Source organism: Balaenoptera borealis (genome assembly GCF_965194805.1).
Source record: "Balaenoptera borealis genome assembly, chromosome: 10".
NCBI lineage: Eukaryota > Metazoa > Chordata > Mammalia > Artiodactyla > Balaenopteridae > Balaenoptera > Balaenoptera borealis.
Genome location: NC_138874.1, coordinates 68,442,470 through 68,466,865, shown reverse-complemented (window position 1 = coordinate 68,466,865; position 24,396 = coordinate 68,442,470). Strand labels below are relative to the sequence as shown.

The 24,396-nt window shown below is 46.8% G+C and overlaps 1 protein-coding gene and 1 long non-coding RNA gene across 3 annotated transcripts in view; one reads left to right on the top strand and one right to left on the bottom strand.

Annotated features, from left to right (window-relative positions):
• GRID1 (glutamate ionotropic receptor delta type subunit 1) overlaps positions 1-24,396 on the top strand; it is a 666,028-nt gene that overhangs the window by 625,454 nt on the left and 16,178 nt on the right. Inside the window, exons 14-16 of one of the 2 annotated variants that reach the window (XM_082406734.1) lie at positions 6,023-6,189; positions 13,018-13,258; positions 13,517-13,598. In XM_082406734.1, the coding sequence (XP_082262860.1) occupies positions 6,023-6,189; positions 13,018-13,258; positions 13,517-13,597 (489 nt within the window). In that variant the 3' untranslated portion in view covers position 13,598. The remainder of the gene's footprint in view (positions 1-6,022; positions 6,190-13,017; positions 13,259-13,516; positions 13,599-24,396) is intronic. The other variant, XM_082406733.1, reaches the window with a different exon arrangement.
• On the bottom strand, positions 141-6,015 carry LOC309635485. The gene is made up of 2 exons (XR_014248854.1): positions 1,781-6,015; positions 141-1,440 (listed from the first exon to the last, which is right to left on the bottom strand). It is a non-coding gene; the product is annotated as an uncharacterized lncRNA (long non-coding RNA).

Below are 24,396 nucleotides of genomic sequence, written 5' to 3'. Positions count from 1 at the left end.
GTGATAGAACCCATGGGAATGGCAATGACTGTCTTTCTCCAGATTGACCTGGCTCCACTACTCACCATCTGGGTTTATTTGGGACAAGTCACTTTATTTTTCTGAGTCTCAGTTTCTTCATCTGTAAAATGGGATTAATGTTCAGCCCCTCAGAATTATACCATGGATAGAAAAGGAATCATGTATCTGACAACTCGGCATCCAGCAGGTACTTCACACCTACCCTGTACCTGGCAATGCAGACACCTGATTTCCTTTAGCACTTCTTTTCTGATAGTATTTGTGTTTGATGTTTGTAGTACCTGCATTCTTGTTTGGGGGGATAGCGTGGTTGCTTGTCCCTTTCTAAAAGCAGCTAGGATGGAGTAGAAGAGCATTACGAAGTTCTTGCCTCCAAGGCTGTTGTCTTGGAAAGTTTGTGCTCCAAGTGAGTTCTGGGAAGGGCCATATCAGTGGTGCAATGAAGGGCAATGCAATCTCATTTTATTACCAGTGTGGAGCAACGGCGATGAGCCATCCAATATCCTGGCTCACTTGTGACTCTGTTTATGGTGCCCAGCCTTCCTCCAGCAAAGTAGGCTGATCGTGTTCCCCCAGATGTTAGGGAGGATGCTGTAAGCACTGGGGTCAGACAGCCCCGTGGTCTCAATCCCTTTCCATTTGTAGCAATGCACCGGCGTGTGGGTGGACTCGGGAGGGAGTGGACTTCAGGGATGGGCTTGGATTCTGTTTGCTAAGATGCTTCCTGGGAAACAAACTAGGAGGGGTCTGTCTACCTGCTGCTCTCCTGGCATCCTGAGATGCCAACTGGACATTTTCTTTGACATTTTATGCAATGTCAAAGCTGTTCTTTCCTCCTTTCCCCAGAGTCCTCACATCTCTTCTTTTATGTGTGAACCAAATGCCTTTTCTTTTTTTTTTTTTTCTTTTTTTAAGGAAAAGGAGAGAGTGAAATGAAGCCACATGTTTAGATGCAGGCCAGGGATGTAAGGGAGACTTTCCCAGGTGTTTGAGTAGTGTCAGGGAGGCAGTGCCCTGGGAAACCAGAGAGCTCTAACAGACCTTTGTGCTCTGTTGATGGGCAAAGGCGCCTTTAGGAGCCAAGAGCACACAGGGCAATGGAGATTGAATCTGGTACAGAGGTCGGATCTGGTACCTATGTAGTGTGTGATAGCATAGATTGTGTAACAAGATTAAAGAAAATATTTTAATCAACTTATCCTAAGAATCATCAATAATCCCACTCCATTATGTAATATTCCTGTTCAGCTTTTGGCGTATTACATTTCACATGTATACAGAACAGTAATAATAGTGTATCCATCCCATTGTTTTCTACTAATTTACATATATAATATGTATATATTTCTGTGTGTGTATATATATATATATAATATGTGTATATACATTTCTGTGTTTCTGCATAGTCTTTTTTGTTTTCTTTTTCTTTTTAAAAAATTTTTTTTCTTCTTTTTTTCTTTTTTTTTCTGTTATTTTCTTTTTTTTTTTGTTTTGTTCTTTACAAACCCTTGTGTCGAGGGCTGACTTTCAATAGATCGCAGCGAGGGAGCTGCTCTGCTACGTACGAAACCCCGACCCAGAAGCAGGTCGTCTACGAATGGTTTAGCACCAGGTTCCCCACGAACGTGCGGTGCATGACGGGCGAGGGGGCAGCCGCCTTTCCGGCCGCACCCCGTGTCCCAGGACAAAGGGCTCTCCGCACTGGACCCCGGTCCCGACGCGCGGCGGGGCGTGCCGTCTGCATAGTCTTTATAATTACTATCGGTTGCATAAAACCATATCGTATTAGTGAACCATAATTTATTAAATTATTTCCCTAAATTAAATATTTAAACTGTCCCATGCTTACTTTATAGTCAACATTAGATTTAAAATGCCTGTCATGTCATTAAGATACATAGATACGTTTGGTTTACTTTTTAGGTTAAATTCTTAATTTGCTAGGCAAAGGATATGAGCATTTTTAGATGTTCATGTTACGGATGCTGCATTACTTTCCGAAGTGTTGTGTCATTCTGTGATGCCTATGGCCACGAAGGATCACGCCCACTTTGTCACAACCTCACTAACACTGGATATGATCAATTAAAAACAAACAAACTGTGGAAGTAGGAAATTATATTCCTAGGCTATGTTAACTGTCAAACCTCCACTGTCTTAGATGAGTTAAAACTGCCTTCAGAGCTCCTTGAAGGATCTTGGGCTGGAATCCCAGGACCCCAGAGCCAGCTCTGAAGGGCTCTCTGGGTCACTGTGCCCACCTTCTGCATAGAGCCAAAGGCTCGGGGAAGGCTTGGCTGAATCTACCAGCCTTGTCTCCAGCCTAACTTTCCAACAGCCGCATTCCAAGGCATTGATGCATAGTAAGTCAATGATTAGAAGTTAGGAATACATTTAATATTATAAATGGGCCAGCCAGATCAAGGTAATTTAACTCATTAAAGAGGTGAAATCCAGTATTTGTTCTTGTTTTGTTTTAATGCAGAAAACAAATCTATGGTACCACTTTCATCTTTTAGACTTTATGAAATAAACGTCAATAATCTGTTTGTAAACAGCTCACTGCCTATTGCTCCTGATCTCACATAACATCCTCCTTAACTCCCCTCAGCCCCCTGGGAAGTAGGGAAAGGACAGGACTGGGAGACATAAGAAAGGATGAGTTGGTATGAACAGTGGCAAAATAGCCACTCTAGAGCTCTGTTGTTCCATTTAGCCAAAGCATTCCCAGTTTCCTGCAGGAAGGTGTCTGGTTCACCCTTCTTTCTCTGTGAGGAGCAGCCGATGGCACACAGTTGAGAAGAGGCTAGATTCCTGCCAATAGTCTGTCTTCCCAAGAGACTGGAAAAAAATCCTCAGCAAAAAGAAGTAGTTAATATAAATAGGAAATGACAGATGTCCCAAAGTGTGCGAGATCTCTGGCATAGAGTTGAGGGGGTGGAGGGTAGAGGGAGAGGCGTAGAAATGCCTTCTCAATGGAAGTAGAGACGAGGCAAGAGGCTGAGCTACAGAGGAAGGAGCTGAGCCAAGAGCAGAATGGGAGAGATGCTCAGACTCAAGAAAGGCAGAGGATGAGCCTATGACAGGAGGGGAGAGAAAGAGAGGAAATTCTTGGATCTCTTGGAGGCAGATTTTTGATGTATCTGGCATCCCCCACATATGGGGAAGCCAGAACTTTTGGATAAGCAGCACAGAATAAGAAGGTGGACACATAATTATTAGGGGCTGCATGGAAAATTGGTTCTGATCCTATAAGGAAGAGTTATAACTGTGGGGAGGTTATGGGGCGTTCATTCTGCCTGGAGCAAGAAGAGGGTCTATATAGAGGGGGTATAGCCATGGTGGATGGCATGTTTGGGCTTCTGATACTGGCATCCAAAGTGTTCCTGAGAATATGGTCCTACCTAAGAAGCTTTCTGTCTCATACAGGGGCTGCGACATACCAGGAAGATTGGGGAGACATCTGTAAGGTCCAGGAAGTTGTGCTGGAAACTGATGAACTTGGGAAGCCCAGGGAAGGTTTTGGTGGTGCATTTTACTCAGCATGAGGCTAAGAGAAGAGGACCCAGGAAGCCGTGGGATGCTGAGGAAGTGAGGAAGGGATGTTGGGGATGGGGAGTATTTTATAAGGCTAGAGCTCCATTGCAATTGCAGTTTCTGAGTTAGCCCACATATAAGAGGTGGCATATCAGCCAGCCTCTCCAGGTCTTCCCTGTTCTGGCATCGTCAGGTAGATAGGGACCAGCCACATGCTTCTTGAAGCAGACATAAGAGCTATGGTAGTAAATGTAGTCCCTGTTTACAAATAGGGAGATGAGTGTCTGGGGTCATTCAGCAACTCAAGAAGGAGAACTTCTCTTTTCTCCTCTTTTCCTGACTGCCTTCCTGGTTAGCAGGGATTTGCAGCTGAGACATTGCCAGCATGCCTTCCATATGTTTTCTGCCTTCTCAGCTTAGGCAGCGGGACTATAAATGCAGCTTCCTTCATGGATCTGTGCTCACCTGTCACTTAGCCCAAACTGGAGCCACAGATGCCTGTGGCTTGACGGATCCAAGTGCCCCATTAAAATGGCCATACCAGGCTTTTGTCAGAGCCGGTTTCCACTCGAGGTGGGCCAGCTTATTTCTTTCTCCTTCTTGGAACATCACTTGAAACGTAGAAATGAACTTGATCTTAATTCTTTCTTCAACATGACATGCCCTTTTGAAATTGTGCAAATAACAATGTCTGATTGTCATGTTGAATTGCAAGCACGGGTATGAAATGCTCCAGAGTTGGACAGAAGCCAAATATTAGGTCATAAGTCAACATTTTGCTGAGAAACTCGGTTACTACGAGGTGGAAAATTTATATCTTTTCATGAGAAAACGTGTTTGCCAGCAGGAAAAAATTTCAAAGACTGTTATCTTCCCTTGTGGAGGGAGAGAGATGAGTGTAATTTTGCAACCTGGGTCAATGCCCTTGAGGGACTCCTGAAATTGACTTGGCCAAGGAAAGAGGCTCTGAGGTAATATTTGGATTGTTCCCTGAGGTGAATGTCAATGGGTGGTATGGTCTATGTCATTTCTTACAAGGTCGTCGAGTAAAATTGTGTGAATGGCTAGGAGCAGTCTATTCCTGGCAGGGGGAGGCCGTGCTCTACCCACAAATCCTTCGGATGGAAAACTCCTGATGAGAAAATAAGCCAGCTTGGCCCATGGGCACCTAGGGTCCCAAAAGAAGCAATATCGTGATGAGCTTCATCTAAGCAGCTATGGCATTCTCCGGAGATTCTCAGTGGACACAAAGACAACTGAATAAAGGCAGGAAAAGGGAATAACAGCCCTGCTGACAGTGCCACAAAGCTTGTAGCTTGCCAGCTTGGCCTGTTGTTACCTGTGATGTTTCAGCCCTGTCACTGCCCCAGACTGGGGTCCTCCAGCATCTAGTGTGAGCTGTGGTAGGAGAGAAGAAAGCATGAGGTGTCTGTATGTTCACTAGAGAATTAAAACCAGGCTCTTGGCTGCATTAAGAACATCATGCTCTATTTTAAGCTGGCCGAGTGACAATGTCTAGTTTGCATCTTCTTCCAAAAATCGAAGCAGCTCACATTACTTCCAAGTGCCTAAACTCCAGGCCAAGTCAGGATTATGGCTCAGGATAGAACTGAATGTCTGCTATGGATGGGTGTGATGGAGTGGGACTTCAGCTGTGGCCACAGGCAAATTCTGATGGAATAGTTTGCCACCATTGCATGGATATAGAAACACTGACACCAGAAGCCTCCTCCATGTAGATGCATGTGCGTGTGTTTGTGCACATGTATGCACATATATGTGTGTGCATATAAATGTGTGTATGCTTATGTATGTGCATGTGTGTTTGTGTGTGCACACTCTTGTGTGGGCAGTGAAAGGGAAGTGGCAGAATCCTGGCTTGGCACCATAACAGTCAGGACCCTGTCCTTAATGGCTTCTTCCCCAGGCATAGCAAGTTCACGACTTAGATATTAAGTCGCAGCCACTCAGGGGCACTGATCCTAGGGCCGTCTCCCATGTTTGCCTTAAGCAGGGCTCAGTCAAGCTCTAAGTAGAAATATTAAATGGGTACTATTATGCATCCCCCTAAATGTCCGATCAGAAAATCTCAATTCCTTGGGGTCAGACTTTCTGCACTCTCCAAGGTGAGCTCACTACTCTGAGAAACAGGTCCATGCCACTGTGACCAGGAGGCTAGCTCAGAGGCCACGTATAGCTCATCTTGCCCACCTCTCTGTGAGATGCGCAGCTCTGGGGCCTCCTAGATGCAGCATCACGTCCTCCTATGTCTAACCACAGTGAGCGGCATCAACCAGGGGTGGAATCTGCAGACCAGAAAATAGGAGAGCTTGCTGTGCCGGCTGGTTGGGCAGGAGGACCATTGAGAAGGGTCCCTCAAATCCCACCACTGAGAGGCCTCCCTGCTCGAAAATAATACGGGAGGCCAGGTCTGCCTGACTTCATGGTGATTTTGGTGTTTCAGGCAAAGAAGGGGAACTACGCCTTTCTGTGGGATGTGGCCGTGGTGGAGTACGCAGCCCTGACAGATGACGACTGCTCCGTGACTGTCACTGGCAACAGCGTTAGCAGCAAGGGCTATGGGATCGCCCTGCAGCACGGCAGCCCCTACAGGGACCTCTTCTCTCAGAGGTAGGCTCGGTCAGTGAGAACACGCTGGCAGCCCCCGTGCTCCAGTTGGGGTTTAACCAGCCTTCAAGAGATGAGAGCCAACACAAACTTGTTTATTCATCACGTTTTCCTCAGTGCCGACTATGTACCAGTGCATGCTGCTCTCCACCCCTGTCCCCAACTAGTCCTGTGCCAGGTCCTGGGATAAAAAAGAGGAAGTATGTGTAACCTTCCCATGAAGCTGCATAGTCTCAGTAGGAGCTGTGACGTGAGTAGACGATGTCAGCACAGGGCAGTCAGTGAGACAGAGAGGATATTCTGGGGGTGGAGGAGGACAAAGAAGGGCATCTGACCAGACCCAGAAGACCAGGGAGGACTTCCCAGAGGAGGTGACACCTGAGGCCTGAAGGTAGAGTAGGAGTTAGCCAGACGGGCCTAGTAATTTAAAATTAAATGAAAGATTAACTGGATCTGGCAAGGGCCCAATAATAACTTCTTAAGATAAATGCAGGGTGGGAAGAGTCAGTGTGGAGACGTGAAAAACTGGGGCCAGAGAAGCAGATTGACTCCATATTCACCTGCACAGGGGCTGAGGGAGCAGATGCTACCAACTGGGGCAGGACAAGGACCTGGCCCTCACTGCCCACCTCCTCCCCATCCTTTCCAGATCAGCTCCTGGTAATTAATACTAGCGATGGGGCGTGTTGGGGGAGAGTGGGGGGAAACACTGTGTAGACAGGAGTGTTCTGGCCTAAGCAAAGACACGTGGACCCTGTCCACCAGAAATTAATATGTGTGTCTAGTTTGCATTGGCCTCTTTAGCTTCCCAGATGATTTTCTGGTGCAAGTCCATCCTTTGAACTTGATCTTCTCTGGACTCCTGGGCATGATTGAGTTTCCAAGTGCTCAGTCTGGACACCTGGTCAGCCTCCTTGAGGAAGATAATCTCTCATCATCCCACCCCCATTTCTCGCTTCCCCACAGGAACTTACCTTAGTCCTTGACCAGGTTACCTGGCCTCACAGAGAGGATGGAGGTGAACAGCATGGGTGAGCTCAGTGGCCTTTTCCCAGCAGCCAGCCTGCTAACAGGGGCTCTTGTCCCCCAAGGATGTCTAAGCCCACCACTCACACATGTCTGTGGGGTGACATCCTGGTGGGTGAAGGAGCAGAACTAGAGCTCTGCCTTGGTCCACCAAAATCCAAACTGTGGCGGAAGTGTCCCGGTGAAAAGGCCGGCATGGCGCTGAGGCTTAGGGGCAGCGCCCTGTTACCTGATGAACACATGCTTTCCAGCACTGAGGAGCGTCCACGTGGAGGGGTGAGAATTGTTAAAGATCATTCGTTTCACATCCTGAAGCTCAGAGAGGGTAATGTGTGCTGAGGGCAGCTCAGCCAGCTACTGGCGGAGTTGGGAGGAGAAGGCAGGTCCCCTGAGCCCCAGTGCTGTGCCCATGTTGCTATCGGATCTCTGAGCCCTACTGCGTCCCTCCTCCCACCTCCCAGATGTTGACTGGACTCTTCTGATCACGAGCACCTGAGCCTAAACCCCATCAGGGAGAGGCCTAGGAGGAGGGCCTGCAACTCATTCATTCAGTGGCTTGTTTGCAGAACTGGGAAAAGGGGTAGAACTAATTAAGTTCAATGAGGCTTTGGGGTTTTCTGTAGAATTTAATCAAGTATACATTCCATGCCTCCCTTTGCTCCCTGGAGCAGAGAGGGATGACACAAGAGAAGGAGGAGTAGTGATTTATCAATTGCTCGGATTAAAGGCATGAAGAAGGGATGGCTTCTCTCCAGGGTATATAAGACAGTGGTGTTCTCAAGGTTTACCCTACTTGGTTTTCTGAGACAGGATGCTCAGGGCATTCCCCAGGCCATCAACCTGTGAACACCTCTCTGAAACAGACGGTAAGGGAGCTTGTGGGACGAACGCAGCAGCAGCAGCACCACCAAGACAGCTAATGTGCCCCAACACAGTGCTCACAGAAGCACAGCGTCCCCAGTGTGGAAAGCTTAGGGTCCCCGTGCACTCAAACCGCTCAGAGATCCCCTGAAAGTCTGCTGAACACACTGGAGAGAGGAGAGAGCCTGGTTCTTGGCTGGATCTTTCAACGAACATGAATGAAAGTGGCTAGTCCAGTTTCTGTGTTATTCTGGCAGGAAGTGATTAATTACCCTTTGCTTTCATCAGAAGGCCACATGCTCTAGGACTGTAAGTAAATGTCCCCAGTAGGCTCTGCTGGCCTCCTGAAGTATTGTCATTGGTCTCTATGTTTTAGCCTTTCCTGGGCTGGAAGCATCCCCCCACCTCCCCTACCTGGACACATGGGTACCTAATTGGGGGAACACTCAAGACTTCAGGTTTCCAACTTTCTGCTGCCAACGGTTCTTTAAGAGGCTCCATTATATGATGCATGCAGAACTGTGGGCTGCCCTTAACTGGGTCATGCCTGAGAGGAGGAAGGGGGCAGGTCCAGGAAGCAATGCCCCATGCCATTGACAGAAAAAGAATCCTGTGTAAATAGCAGATCCCAGTCTTATCTGGAACTGCTGTAGCCTTCCTTCCCTGAGTCCCAGGGACTCAACTTATTTCCTTGAATACAGATATGTTCCCTTGTTTTGGCAGAGGACTGGGTCTTTAGGCTACAACTTATGTGTGTGTGTGGGACTGCGGTTGAGTGCCATAGCCCTTTTATGGACCATGGCGTGCAGAGTAGGCATTCAGCAAATGTTTAGCAACTTAATAGCCATTTATAGAGCACCTACTATGTAGCAGCCTGCATGACTATTGACTAAAGGAAAGCACCTGCAATTATATCTGTCTGGAAAATAGGACACCTGGCTTCAGGAAGTGGCTATTATCGTTCTGGCTTACTCATAGGCAGGAGTAGAGATTATTATGGTGTGCATTAGTTTAGCCTCATTCCAGGAGTCATTTTGTGCCTGTGACTTGTTTTATCTTTCCTCTGTTGCTTACATATTTAAATTTTCTTTTGGATTGGCTTGTTTGTTTTTATTTTATTCTATGTTTTCCTATAAATTGCCTCACATTCTTCCTGGAATAATATTGGGCATAAAAATGCATACAATTATAAGGAGCAGGAAGAAGGGAAGCGTCAGCAAAATGAAGCCTCCTGCAGTTAATGAGCGGAAGAGTGGGCATCCAGCCCTCTGGCCCCGCTCTTGTTGGAGTCTCACCATCCCCTAGGCTGGAGCTGACCCTCAGAGAGGAGGCTGACTGCACTTAGCAGCTTGGTGTTCTGGAGAGAGCGTGGCCTCCCGGGTCAGCGTGACCCAGCTCTGAAGAGCAGCTATGCCACTTGCTAATTGCAACTGGTGGCAAGCCGTCTAGATTCTGAGCCTCAGGTCTTCCATCTGTAGACATAAGAACTACTTTGCAGGCTATTGTGAGGAATAAAACAGTGTAAAACGATCAGTCCCTACTGTGTCCTCAATAAAAGGCAGCTTGTGTCCATATTGGATGGATAGGACTGCTGGTCAATATGGCGCCAGAGTGTGGTGCCATACTGACCAGATTTAAGGAGCTCTTCTTGCTTGCTAGCTCGTGAGCTGAGTGGTCCCATGTGTTTCCGCTTTTCATTTGGTTGTGATAATTCTGTGAGGTAGGTGCTTTTGTTACTGACCTGGGTCCTTGGACTCCTGAATCAATAGAAATTGATAAGAGGCCAGACAAGGAATTCAGGCAAGGCTTTACTGGGACTCGTGCTACAGCAGGAGGGAGCAAAAAACAAGACAAAGGTCCCTTGCTCACTCCCCAAGGGTGGGGAGGGGGGCAAGCTTGTACCTTAAATGGGGTAAGGGTGGGGGCGGATGGGTGGGTCTGGCTGGAGGGCTGGCTTAGGTGGTCTGCCCACCCCCGTGGTGGTGCTGTGTGCAGGGATCGTGTGCAGTACCCTGCTTTCGCTCCCTGAAACTTAGAAGCAGCAGTTGGTTTGTGGCCCTTTTGTATCTTACTCTTCATAATTGCCCCGACTGCACATGCATGCAGTTATTTTCAGTCCGTTACAGTTTCTTTGTGTTCTGTTGCTCCAGCAGACATTTGTCCAGGTATGAGTGCAAGCACTCCGCTAAAGGGTCCCAGGTCCCAGCCTTTCTCACCTTTGTTATGATCTCAGATTTTAGTGATACAAAAGGTAAAGTTGAGAGGTTTCCTAACATGGCTAGTGTGATGGCAGAGTCTGGGTTTGACTGGTGTCCATCAGAGCAGAATCTGTGGCAATAAATAAAAAACTCTGCTCCTTCTCCATGGTGAGCCAGTAGCCCAACCACGAGTCCTCTTGAAGGCCCTGAGGTCCTGCATACCTAGCCCTGGGGTCCCTGTAACTGCCAGGAGGCCCAGCCTACTCGGAACTGCCAGTAGAGACTTACATAATGGCCACTCAGCATGAGCCAGTGGACGTACAGACATGCAGCTTCCCTAACATGTCCAGAGCCACTTGGAGGTAGTGGGACCCTGCAGCTGCCCAGTTAATCACGGCATGTGCCACAGAAGAGACCTGTGGCATACCAAGTGCGACCCCAAATGCCTGTGTAAATCATGCCTTTATCTCAGTGACCAAGCTGAATTCTAAGTCTTTTGTGCTGACTTGTGCCCTGGCCACTTAGCCGACATTATCTCATTATCTCACCACAGCCATTTTAGTTCAGGTTAGTTTTCATGATTCAGTTCATACATTCGTACATTATCGATGCAACAAATATCCATTGATGGCTCAAGTTGTGCCGGCCATTGTGCTTGCTCAGGGGAAGCCATGGAGATCCAAAGGATCTACTCAGCTAGCGGTAATCATGGGTCAATCTTGCAATGATGAGGAAGCCAAGCTTAGTAGGGGCGAGTCACTTGTCCGAGGACACCCAGCTGGGATTGGTGCAGATTCTTTGCACAGAGCCAGGCTGTACCCAGCCGGCGAGACGCCACGCTACGCTGGCCCCTAGATGCTGACAGGGCAGGGCACCCCCTCTGGGCTCTCTCCCTCCCTCTCCACAGTCACAGCCCATGATTGTTACTGAGCTCAGCTTCAGCCTGTGGTCACAGCTGGCCTGCGATGCAGGTCCAGGGCAGAGTCTGCTCAAGTGGCCAGTTGGCCTTGAGCTTCTCCTGACCATCAAGAACCACTGCTCTTGAACTGTGCATATCCAGAAGGCTCAGAGAGGCCACCGTGGGTATTGTCAACTGAACAGATGACCATGGACCAGGCCAAAAGAGCCCCGCCTCCACAAATAAAAAAGCTTGGCTGTGAGGAGCCCGGGGGCCGCCAGCTAGCACTGGTTCACTGTCCAGACCCCTGGATTACAGGAAGAGTCCATGAAATACTACAACAAAGGAAAACTGCCATCCAGACACCGACCTGGGGAATACGGGAGCAGGAGGGTTGCCCCAGCTCTGTGAGCAGGATAAAAGCCAGGCTTCCTCTCGTACCTTCTCAGAGCCCACATCCTTGGCTCTGCCTGTTTCATTAACTTCAACTCACATCCTCCTCCTCCTCCTCAGCCACCATCTACAGCCTCACTTGCCACATTGTAGCTTCTCATACACTCACCCTAGACAAGACTTTCAACCATGGTTCTAGTCTCAGGAAGGCTCTTCCTCTTCCCTGTTGAATGCCGTCCTTGCCAACCACAAAATGACCTTGGCAAGATATTTCACCTCTCTGTGCCTCAATATCCTTCTCTATAAAAATGGGACCATGGAAGTAGCCTTCTCAAAGGGTTGACATGAGAATTAAACACTGTCAAGCACTTAGGCGATTTCCTGGCACATAGGTGTGCTAAACCCCTGTGAGCTATTTTATGCTTACCTTTCACCTCCTTGATGAGGTCTCCCCTCACTCTCCAGTCCAGGCCACCCTCTCCATGGGCGCCTTTCTTAGCACTTCTACTTTCATTTCGTTGTATTGATCACAGCTTCTGACTCCACGTTGATTGCTCTAATTGTTTCAGTGTCCGGGTAAGTATCTCTAGACCAGCACTCCCCAACCTTTTTGGCATCAGGGACCAGTTTCACGGAAGACAAGTCTTCCATGGACCAGGGTCGGCGGGGGTGGTTTCGGGATGATTCAAGCGCATTACTTATTGTGCACTTTATTTCTATTATTATTACATTGTAATATATAATGAAATAATTATACGACTCACCATAATGCTGACAGGAGGCAGAGCTCAGGCGGTAATGCGAGCGATGGGGAGTGGCTGTAAATACAGATGAAGCCTCACTCACTCACCCGCCACTAACCTCCTGCTGAGGGGCCGGGTTCCTAACAGGCCACGGACCACTATCGGTCCATGGCCCGGGGGTTGGGGACCCCTGCTCTGGACCATGCTCTCAGCAGTGTTGAATATCATACTTGGCACAATGCAGATGCTCCTCAAATCAATGAATGAATGAATGATTTGATGAATCCTAGTGGGAGAGACTTAGGATATAGTTATTGACATTTGAAAGAAAGCCTTTCTGTGGGTCCATAGTCTGAGTGATTGCATCATGCATTTCTGTATTTCCTGATTTTATCCTCAGAGCTTGCCCAAGGATCCCATGTCAAGGGTCCTTATGTGCTTTGCTATTGGACTTCATCCATGGGCAGTGGGACAGGGTGGGAGAGGACATCAAGGCTTTGAGGAGGAAAGTGACAAAATCTGAGGAGTGTTTTGAGAAGGGTGCTTTGCCTGCAGAGTGGACAATGGATTGGGAGGGAAAAGCTGAGGCAGAGAGCCACTATGATGGTTCAGCATGTCTGTGGAGGGGCCGGCATGGTGGGGAAGGGGCCAGGGCCCCCATGGCTGTGTCAGTGAGGCCAGGGCTGTGGCTCATGTGGATTGTATCTTGCAGGATCCTGGAGCTTCAGGACACTGGGGACCTGGATGTGCTCAAGCAGAAGTGGTGGCCGCACACGGGCCGCTGCGACCTTACCAGCCATGCCAGCGCCCAGGCGGATGGCAAGTCCCTCAAGCTGCACAGTTTCGCCGGGGTCTTCTGCATCTTGGCCATTGGCCTCCTCCTCGCCTGCCTGGTGGCCGCCCTGGAGTTGTGGTGGAACAGCAACCGGTGCCACCAGGAGACCCCCAAAGAGGTCCGTGCCCTGGGCCCTACTTCTCCTTTCTGCAGCCTAGAGGCAGGAGAGTCCCACTGGGCCACTCGGCGGGCGGTTTTCTTCCAGTTAGTATTTATCCAAGCCACTTGTCTGGAGACAGCAATGTTTTATAGGGGGGATGGTATCATTGTTTTATTTTGCCTTGAAAGCCAGATAACAAATGTAAGGAATGTTGTCATGCTTGAGCAAGTGCCAAGGCGCCAGCAATGGCCACTAAAGCCATGTATTTATCTATAGAGCGGGTACAGCATGAACAGCGCCTTCCCTACCCTGCCCCGCCCATGTGCCTCCACCCTGACCTGGAGAGACCAGCTGTAGGGTAAGAGAGGAAACCGCATTCCTTCCTGATTCTCTTTGGTTCATCAATGGTCATGGGCCCTGCTTTCCCAGTATGGGAGGGAGGACCGGCCCCCGCCCCCCATCATCCATTCTCCCTCTCTTCCTCCTCCTTGCAGGGCCCAGCCTTGCCCACGTCCCTCCAGGCACACCCAGCACAGGGACCACTGTGGCTCTGTTCTGACTCTAGGTTCTGGGCACATTTCCTTCCCCGTGGGTACCAACTACAAGCTGATTCTGCCCTCCACACTTCCTGTTCTTCGGGTTTTGCTCATCTTCAAGCTCGATTTTTTTTTTCTTGTCTGTAGAATCTTCATGGAGTTCTCCTGGAGCCAGTGCCTCTAGGGAAGGGTGGCAAGGAGCGTCATTTGGTAATGATGCTCTCCTGGTCGAAACCTGCACACAGGCATTGTAGCACAAGCCCAGCCACTCCACTGTAGGGCTGTCACTACCTGATACATATACCTCAGCTAATTGTTGAATCATAGCTCCACTTAAAGATTATGTTGATACAAACAGGGGTAAATTTCAAACAAGAAGCACTAAAGTAACCAGAGCCAGCATTCAAAGAGGCAGCATCACCATGGCCACCATCTCTGCAGCCTGGAAAGGCCGGCTGACCACAGCCCCATACATCAGTCTGTAACAGAGCCCCTGACATGACTGGGAGCGAGGACGGACACTCCATTCATACCAGGCAGTGAGCTCTCTGTCATCACGCTTAGATTTTGCTGGAAAGAGCTAGCTGTTTGACTCAGCATGTCTGAAATATTCTGAGGACCTCCATCTTCCTCTCATGCTATCTGTATACCTTCATGTAAGACCATGCAAGGCTGGAGTCTCCCACAGACTCAGGGGTCTCCTGTCACCCCTGGACCATATGAGAGGAGGAAGGAAGAGATTTGAGGAAAACCCACTGACAGGAACAGTTAATGGTCCTGTCCCAAGCTTCTTTTTTTTTCTTTAACATCTTTATTGGAGTATAATTGCTTTACAATGGTGTGTCAATTTCTGCTATATAAGAAAGTGAATCAGTTGTACATATACATATGTCCCCATATCTCTTCCCTCTTGCATCTCCCTCCCTCCCACCCTCCCTATCCCACCCCTCTAGGTGGTCACAAAGCACTGAGCTGATCTCCCTGTGCTATGCGGCTGCTTCCCACTAGCTATCTATTTTACGTTTGGTAGTGTATATATGTCCATGCCACTTTCTCACTTTATCCCAGCTTACCCTTCCCCCTCCCTGTATCCTCAAGTCCATTTTCTAGTTGGTCTGCATCTTTATTCCCGTCTTGCTCCTAGATTCTTCTGACCATTTTTTTTTCTTTTTTTTTTCTTTTAGATTCCACATATATGTGTTAATATACGATATTTGTTTTTCTCTTTCTGACTTACTTCACTCTGTGTGACAGTCTCTAGGTCCATCCACCTCACTACAAATAACTCAGTTTCGTTCCTTTTTATGGTTGAGTAATATCCCATTGTATATATGTGCCACATCTTTATCCATTCATCTGTTGATGGACACATAGGTTGCTTCCATGTCCTGGCTATTGTAAATAGAGCTGCAATGAACATTTTGGTACATGACTCTTTTTGAATTACGGTTTTCTCAGGGTATATGCCCAGTAGTGGGATTGCTGGGTCGTATGGTAGTTCTATTTTTAGTTTTTTAAGGAACCTCCATACTGTTCTCCATAGTGGCTGTATCAATTTACATTCCCACCAACAGTGCAAGAGGGTTCCCTTTTCTCCACATCCTCTCCAGCATTTATTGTTTGTAGATTTTTGGATGATGGCCATTCTAACCGGTGTGAGATGATATCTCATTGTAGTTTTGATTTGCATTTCTCTAATTATTAATGATGTTGAGCATTCTTTCATGTGTTTGTTGGCAATCTGTATATCTTCTTTGGAGAAATGTCTATTTAGGTCTTCTGCCCATTTTTGGATTGGGTTGTTTGTTTTTTTGATATTGAGCTGCATGAGTTGCTTGTATGTTTTGGAGATTAATCTTTTGTCAGTTGCTTCATTTGCAAATATTTTCTTCCATTCTGAGGGTGGTCTTTTCGTCTGGTTTATGGTTTCCTTTGCTGTGCAAAAGCTTTTAAGTTTCATTAGGTCCCATTTGTTTATTTTTGTTTTTATTTCCATTTCTCTAGGAGGTGGGTCTTGCTGTGATTTATGTCATAGAGTGTTCCTCCTATGTTTTCCTCTAAGAGTCTGATGGTGTCTGGCCTTACATTTAGATCTTTAATCCATTTTGAGTTTATTTTTGTGTATGGTGTTAGGGACTGTTCTAATTTCATTCTTTTACATGTAGCTGTCCAGTTTTCCCAGCACCACTTATTGAAGAGGCTGTCTTTTCTCCACTGTATATTCTTGCCTCCTTTATCAAAGATAAGGTGACCATATGTTCATGGGTTTATCTCTGGGTTTTCTATCCTGTTCCATTGATCTATATTTCTGTTTTTGTGCCAGTACCATACTGTCTTGATTACTGTAGCTTTGTAGTATATTGTGAAGTCAGGGAGCCTGATTCCTCCAGCTCCGTTTTTCTTTCTCAAGATTGCCAAGCTTCTTTTGCTACTGGAAAATCTTCAGTGAAGTTTACAGCAAATGTCCCTCTCTACAAATGTCCCTTTGATTAGGGAAGGAGGACAGCTTTTCCAGCTGGGTGAGCATTGCACTGTCATGGAGGCACCATTCTGGGCTGCTGTGGGCCGTGTGGAGACCAGGGGACACAGGCTCAGACCCAGAATGTCCTTTGTGAGTCCATCCTTGTTTCTTCCAGTCATTGTCTCTTCACATCCCCTGGTTCAGTATCTAGCGCCAGGTCCAGCCTGGACAGCCCAGAATGAATTGTCACAGGGGCTGTGTATGTGTGTGTGAGAGAGGTGGGGGTGGGGGATCACTGGAGAAACATAGAAGACAGAGGCAAAAAGAGAGAAAGACCAGGAGACCAAGGGATGACCTCGCTGAGAGGAACAGCTCCCTTCTTGCCTGGAAAGCCTCCTAGCTTCCTTTTTGGCTTCTACATAAGCCCAGGATCTCAGGCACAAGAGAATGAAATACAGTATTCCTGCTTAGAAAATGTGGAACTTTCTGCCCGGGGATGCCAGCCTGCTTCCGGATAGGAATGAGAGTTGATGTAGAGGTGGGTTGAATAAAACACAGTAGCTGCCTTTCCTCCAGCCCTTTTGGGTGTTACACGGTAAAAGGAAGAATTGTTCCATCTTTTTCCTGTTTTTATAGGTTTCTGCTTTTCAAATGAAATTTCTCCCTTCCTTTCCTCATTTCTTTAGTAAGTATGCCTGTAAGGACACAGTTCCTGTCCTTAGGGGGCTTAGCTCTACATGGGCAGACATGGCAGAGGGGTCAGCCAAGCGGTCTCCGTCATCAGTTGATCAGGGCCACCCTGGAATGAGCCACAGTTTCCATCAAGGGCTCAGGGGCACCCAGCCCAGCCGGGGCATGGTGGGGTCACAGAGGGTAGGGATACTGGTTAGTGGAGAGTTCCTGGGGCTTGGGCTTGTTGGAACTGAGTGTTGAAGGATTGGTACTAATCCTCGAGCTGGAGGAGATTGGAGCTTGCTTTGGGGCAGGGTGACCAGCACAGGGTAGACAAAGTCATCACACCTGCTGGAGCTCTGGGGCATCAGCAAGGAGATGGGAGTAGAGGAGGCTGGAGTGCAAAGCAGGGACTTGCTCTGAAGGACTTAGATGCCAGGCCAAGGGGTTTATACCTCATCACATAGGGAATAGGAGCTAGGAAGGGGGTTGAAACAACAGATTTTAGAAGCATGTATTGAAAACCTTTGACAAATAATAATAGTATTTAATCGAGAACCGCTTTGTATTACTGGTTGCCTGTATTTTATGGAGCAGCATTTGCAATTAGGTGAGAGTGTCTGCTTGAGCTTAGAATGCTTCATTTGGGGACACTGGCCATATTTCTTAAAAGCCAGAAACCTGTCTTTGGGTGGAGTCCTAAGTCGTATTTAACAGCTTATGCTGCGACGTCTTCAGAGTTTAGACACCTACTTCAGGAGGAGTAGTAATGTGCGTTCAACCTCTTAATATTCATGTGGATTTGAGGTCATATTTTTTCCAAGGAATCAGACGATTATGTAGTTACCCAATGCAGGTGAGTGCACCCCGCTCCACAGTTGCAGTAAAGAGCCATCCTCTAGATTTATGGGGAAAGTGGAGTCATTGCTCTGAGAATAAAATATTCATGAAATAAAGATGAGAACTGCACAAATGCGAGATGACATGAGAAGTGAGGGATGAATCGTTTGTCACTAGGCTGGGAGCTTGGAATTCTTGTTGCTTCCTGCCTTGCCTGCCCTCCCCCAGTCTCTGCTTCCTCTGTCAGGGGCTGACAGAGGCTGGGGTGGCCAGGCAGCAGGGGTGAAGCAGCAGCCAAGCCCCTCTCTTCTGGCCAGTGGTCCAGCTTCTGTCTGCGAACACCCACAGCACACTCCTGTGCTCCATGGGAGATTTGTTGCTAAGGACACTCCCCTCAAATGTACACCTTTCCCTGCCTCCATCCTCCGATGTTTCTTCAACTCCATGTAGAGACTTTCTCTCCTCCACCTTTGCCCTCTTCATTTATGCTAACCTCACAGAGTCACTCTGAGGTTCAACAAGGGACGGTATGTAAATTGCCTTAAGTAGCAGCTGACCCATGGGAACGCTCTTGTTGAATGGTGGCCAAGGAGCTGCTCCCTCCCAAGGACCTTGTGATGGGCAGAAAGGGGTGCAGGAAGAGGAATCACATCTTAGGGCACCTTCTCTGTGCCAGGAAAAGTACATGTTATCTTCTTTTTTTTTTTTCTTAAAACGTAAACTATTTATTATTTCAGAGTTTGGGTCTGAAATGGAAGCATAGCTTAGCTGGGTCTTCTGTCTCAAGGTCTCTCACAAGGATGTAATCAAGTTATTGACCAGGGCTGGGATCTCATCTGAAGGCTATACTGGGGACAGATCCACTTCCAAGCTCACTCACATGGTTGTTTTTGTGGTCAGGATTCAGTTCCTTATGGGCCATTGGGCTGAAGACCTCATGTCCTCACTGGCTGTTGGCCAGATGCCATCATTGACATCTTTGCACATGGGCCTCTCCATAGGCCAGCTCACAACGTGGCAGCTGGTCTGGTCATTGTCATTATCATAGTCATCACCACCACCACTGTTGTTGCTTCTCAGATGGGGAGAGATTAAGAAGCCTTCCCAAACCAGGCCTGGAATCTGCCTCTGCAGCACTGTTAGAAATATGGATTCCCAGGCCCCACCCCATGGATTCAGAGCTGAACCTGAGTCTTTTTTTGTTTTTTCCAAGGCCCCCACATGATTCTCAGGTTCCCATGTTATCTTCTTAACTCTCCTGATTCTCTTCAACAACGTTTGAGGAAGGTATCCCTATCCCTGGAGAAACGGGACTCAGAAATAGCAGGGGCAGAACTGGGATAGGAATGATATGTCTGCCACTGGGCCTTACATCAGGAGTGTGCAGGAGCAGGGGTTCCTACTTAGCCTTTCCAGATGGTTTGCGGATGAAGAGTGTAGACCAGTGATCCTTTCCCTGAGCCAGGATCCTGGCTCCTAGCTAGGCATTTACATCTTCTGAACCCCAGAGGGGTTAGGATTAGGGTTAGTCCTAACCCAGAAGGGTTCAGAGCTTCTGCTGAGAACTGATCCTGGCCCAGTGGCTACACTGCTGATATCAGATCCCTGGGCACGAGGGTAAAGACAGTGAGTGTGTGTTTCAGCCCTTCACTCAGGGTCTTTCAGTAAGAAGGCACTGAACACTTACCATACACCAGTGTGTATCTCAAAACCAGCTCAGACGTCACCCCGCTCTGTAAAACTTCCCTTGCTCATCTCCATGGGCCTTCTTACCTCCCTGTGTAAACACTCAGGATTGAGTGTTGGGTGGGATTCCAAATTGCCACTAATGGTTTACCTGCCTATCTCTGCTTTGAGTCTGTTGGCTCTTCTCCACCTCTGCATTCCTATCACTTTGCTCAGTTTCTGGAACAGTGGGACCTCTCATTAAGGGGTGATGAATACAAACTATTGAGCACCTTCTCTGTGCCAGGGACCAAGATGGATGCTTCACGAAGAACATTAGCTCCTCTGGTAGTAGAAGCTCAAAAGTGTTTTATCGAATGAATGAACCAGTCTAGGATCCTATAAAGAAAATGTTATTAATGTTAAATTGTCGTGGAACTATTGCAGCTGGATCAATGGCTTTCAGTTCTGGCTGCACATCAGAGGTGATTCATTCTGGAGCTTTTTAGAAATACAGATGCTTGGGCTCCATTCCCCAAAGGGTCATATTAGGCAGATCTGAACAACTGTAATTTCTAGAAGCTCCCCATGTGCTTCCGATATCCTGTCAAGGATGAAAACCAGTGGTCTACACCGTCATGCCAAGGGGAAAATGAGTGGAAAAGAGCTCAGGTTTTGGAACCGGGCAGACAAGGGCTCTCATCCTGGTGCTCCACTTACCATAGAATTGTGTAACCGTGAGCAAGTCTCTCCACCCCGTGTGTACCTGCTGCTACCACGTATGATGGGAGGTGTCTGTTAGCTCCCTCTTTTCCTTGTCTGCCCCTACAAAATCTGCAAATAAGCTCATCAGAACTCTTTCTCTAATGTTCTGAAATACTGCCCATCTCATCCCCTGAGACCACTTCATTGGCTTAAAGTTCAGCTTCTTTGCTCATACCCGGCTGTTACTCTCAGATCCCCAGCCCAGCTCTTTGGGTTGGAGCAATTCTTTGGAGCAACACTTTAGAAGATCACGTTGATGGTTGTCTCCCAGCCAGTTGAGTCTTATTTACTACCTGGTTGGTCTGCAGTAATAGAAGATCACCTCCTACAACCATCCACATCAGGTGGGAAGTCCCTCATTCCATTTTGTTCCTGCCTAACTTAAAGTAGGAGCCATTGGACTCCAAACAAAGTCAGTTCTAATCAGTCCCACCTGGAACCGGCTGTTGCGTAGATGATAGTTTAGTTAATTACCGTTTTCCAGTACAGTGTTTTATTTCCATGTTGGTGAACAGAGGCTCAGTTACAGAACTTTATTTCTCTGCAAGACAATAGCTGGGAGAGGGTCTCCAGTAACCTTTGTTGGTGCATATGTTGTCATGTTTGATATGAGGTAAGAAACACAGAACTGGAATTCAGCCGGATTCATGGATAAACGCCATCAATGAATTTTATGTCATATTCAGGGCTGTTTAACTAGGTCAGTTACTTACAGTAAATTAATGAATGCAGCAGCAAGCTTCCAAGTTTCTTTCCACAGCTGTCATTACCTGGTTGAACACTGAAGCCTCGATATAATGAGGATGTAAACTGATGTAGTGCACATAAAGAAGTCCATTATTTGAATTTGCATAACATAATAGAATGCCCCATTTTGTCTAAAATATACATAATTATTCAAATCACTCCTGCCTCTTTCCTTGAGCAGGTGGATTATGTCTGCCTCCTATTTCCTTGGACAGGGGGCCACCAGAAATGACTCGATGTGTGCTCAATCTGATCCAAGAAGACAGTGTTTCCAGAGTTTCCAAAGAAGGTGGTTTTTTCCAATCCTCTGTACTTCAGCTCTGGCCCCCTGAACAGACACCTAATGGGACATATTGGGAGACTCAGAAATGGGCCGCATGTGTTTTTCAGAGAGGATAAGGAGGTATTTGGCTTAGTTCTACTCATTTTCTTGTGCAGAAACAACCAATGTAGGAAGCTCATAATGGCACCCTCTTCTTCCCAGGTTTGATTTTGTGTTGGATCGACCAGCAGTAATAGATTTTGAATAGAATGAGGTCCCACTGGTGTTGAGAGGATGGGTTTCTTGACTGCCATTTGGAGTAGGAAGGTCTCCTTGGAAAGTTTGTTCAGTGGGTATGGACATTTTCTCTGTGTCCCGATGAGGAGAGGTTACAGGCTAATGAATTGAGACCCACTGCACAGCTTTGCAGCCCTTCTTGGAACTGATTCACTTGTCCTTAATTGGAGGCAAGAAAAAAATATGGATTTTAAAATGCTATTTATTGGAGGAAAAGGTCAGAGAGAGGCCTTCCAGGCGGAGGAGAGCAGGTAGCCATCTTGGGAAAAGACTGCACTTAAGAAAGCCATCTTAGATTGGTTCAAGATGGCAGAGTAGAAGGACGTGCTCTCACTCCCTCTTGCGAGAACACCAGAACCAAAACTAACTGCTGGACAATCATTGACAGGAAGACACTGGAACTCACCAAAACAGATACCCCACATCCAAAGACAAGGTAGAAGCTGCAATGACACGGTATGAGGGGCACAGTCACAATAAAATCAAATCCCATAACCACTGGGTGGGTGACTCACAAACTGGACAACAATTATACCACAGAAGTCCACCCCCTGGAGTGAAGGTTCGGAGCCCCACGTCAGGCTTCCCAAGCTGGGGGTCCAGCAACGGGAGTAGGAATTGCCAGAGAATCAGACTTTGAAGGCTAGAAGGATTTCATGGCAGGAATTCAACAGGACTAGGGGAAACAGAGACACCACTTTTGGAGGGCATGCACAAAGTAGTGTGTGCATCAGGACTCAGAGGGAGGAGCAGTGACCCCACAGGAGACTGAACTAGACCTATCTGCTAGTGTTGGAGGGTCTCCTGCAGAGGTGGGGGGTGGCTGTGGCTAACCACAGGGACAAGGACACTGGCAGTGGAAGTTCTGGGAAGTACTCCTTAGCGTGAGCCCTCCTGGAGGCCACCATTAACCACACCAAAGAGCTGGGTAGGCTCCAGTGCTAGGTTGCCTCCAGCCAAACAACCAACAGGGAGGGAACCCAGCCCCACCCATTAGCAGACAAGCAGATTAAAGTTTTACTGAGCTCTTCCCACCAGAGCAACACCCAGCTCTACCCATCCCCAGTTCATCCCATCAGGAAGCTTCCACAAGCCTCTTAGATAGCCTCATCCACCAGAGGGCAGACAGCAGAAGCAAGAAGAACTACAATCCTGCAGCCTGTGGAACGAAAACCACATTCACAAAAAGACAGACAAAATGAACAGGCAGAGGACTATGTACCAGATGAAGGAACAAGGTGAAACCCCCGAAAAACAACTAAATGAAGTGGAGATAGGCAACCTTCCAGAAAAAGAATTCAGAATAACGATAGTGAAGATGATCCAGGACCTCGGAAAAATAATTGAGGAAAAGATTGAGAAGATGCAAGAATTATTGAACAAAGACCTAGAAGAATTAAAGAACAAACAGAGATGAACAATATAATAACAGAAATGAAAAATACACTAGAAGGAATCAATAGCAGAATAACTAAGGCAGAAGAACAGAGAAGGGACTTGGAAGACAGAATGGTGGAATTCACTGCCATGGAACAGAATAAAGAAAAAAGAATGAAAAGAAATGAAGACACTCTAAGAGACCTCTGGGACGACATTAAGTGCAGCAACATTCTCATTATAGGAGTCCCAGAAGGAGAAGAGAGAGAGAAAGGACCTGAGAAAATATTTGAAGAGATTATAGTCGAAAACTTCCCTAACATGGGAAAGGAAATAGCCACCCAAGTCCACGAAGTAATCAAATCAAGTCATCAAATTGACAAAAATTAAAGACAAAGAAAAATTATTAAAAGCAACAAGGGAAAAATGACAACATACATGGGAACTCCCATAAGGTTAACAGCTGATTTCTCAGCAGAAACTCTAGAAGACAGAAGGGAGTGGCACAATATATTTAAAATGATGAAAGGAAAGAACCTACAACCAAGATTACTATACCTGGCAAGGATCTCATTCATATTTGATGGAGAAATCAAAAGCTTTACAGACAAGCAAAAGCTAAGAGAATTCAGCACCACCAAACCAGCTCTACAACAAATGCTAAAGGAACTTCTCTAAGTGGGAAACACAAGAGAAGAAAAAGACCTACAAAAACAAACCCAAAACAATTAGAAAATGGTAATAGGAACATACATATCGATAATCACCTCAAATGTGAATAGATTAAATGCTCCAACCAAAAGACACAGGCTTGTTGAATGGATACAAAAACAAGACCCGTCTATAGGCTGTCTACAAGAGACTCACTTCAGACCTAGGGACACATACAGACTGAAAGTGAAGGGATGGAAAAAGATATTCCATGCAAATGGAAATCAAAAGAAAGCTGGAGTAGCAATACTCATATCAGATAAAATAGACTTTAAGATAAAGAATGTTACAAGAGACAAGAAAGGACACTCCATAATGATCAAGGGATCAATCCAAGAAGAAGATATAACAATTTAAATAAATATGCACCCAACATAGGAGCACCTCAATACATAAGGCAAATGCTAACAGCTATAAAAGAGGAAATCGACAGTAACACAGTAATTGTGGGGGACTCTAACACCTTACTTACACCAGTGGACAGAACATCCAGACAGAAAATTAATAAGCTAACACAAGCTTTAAATGACACAATAGACCAGATAGATTTAACTGATATTTATAGGACATTCCATCCAAAAACAGCAGATTACACTTTCTTCTCAAGTGCACATGGAACATTCTCCAGGATTCACATCTTGGGTTACAAATCAAGCCTTGGTAAATTTAAGAAAATTGAAATCATATCAAGCATCTTTTCTGACCACAACTCTGAGACTAGATATCAATTACAGGGAAAAAAACGTAAAAAAAAAAAAAAAAAAAAAAAAAAAACATGGAGGCTAAACAATACGTTACTAAATAACCAAGAGGTCACTGAAAA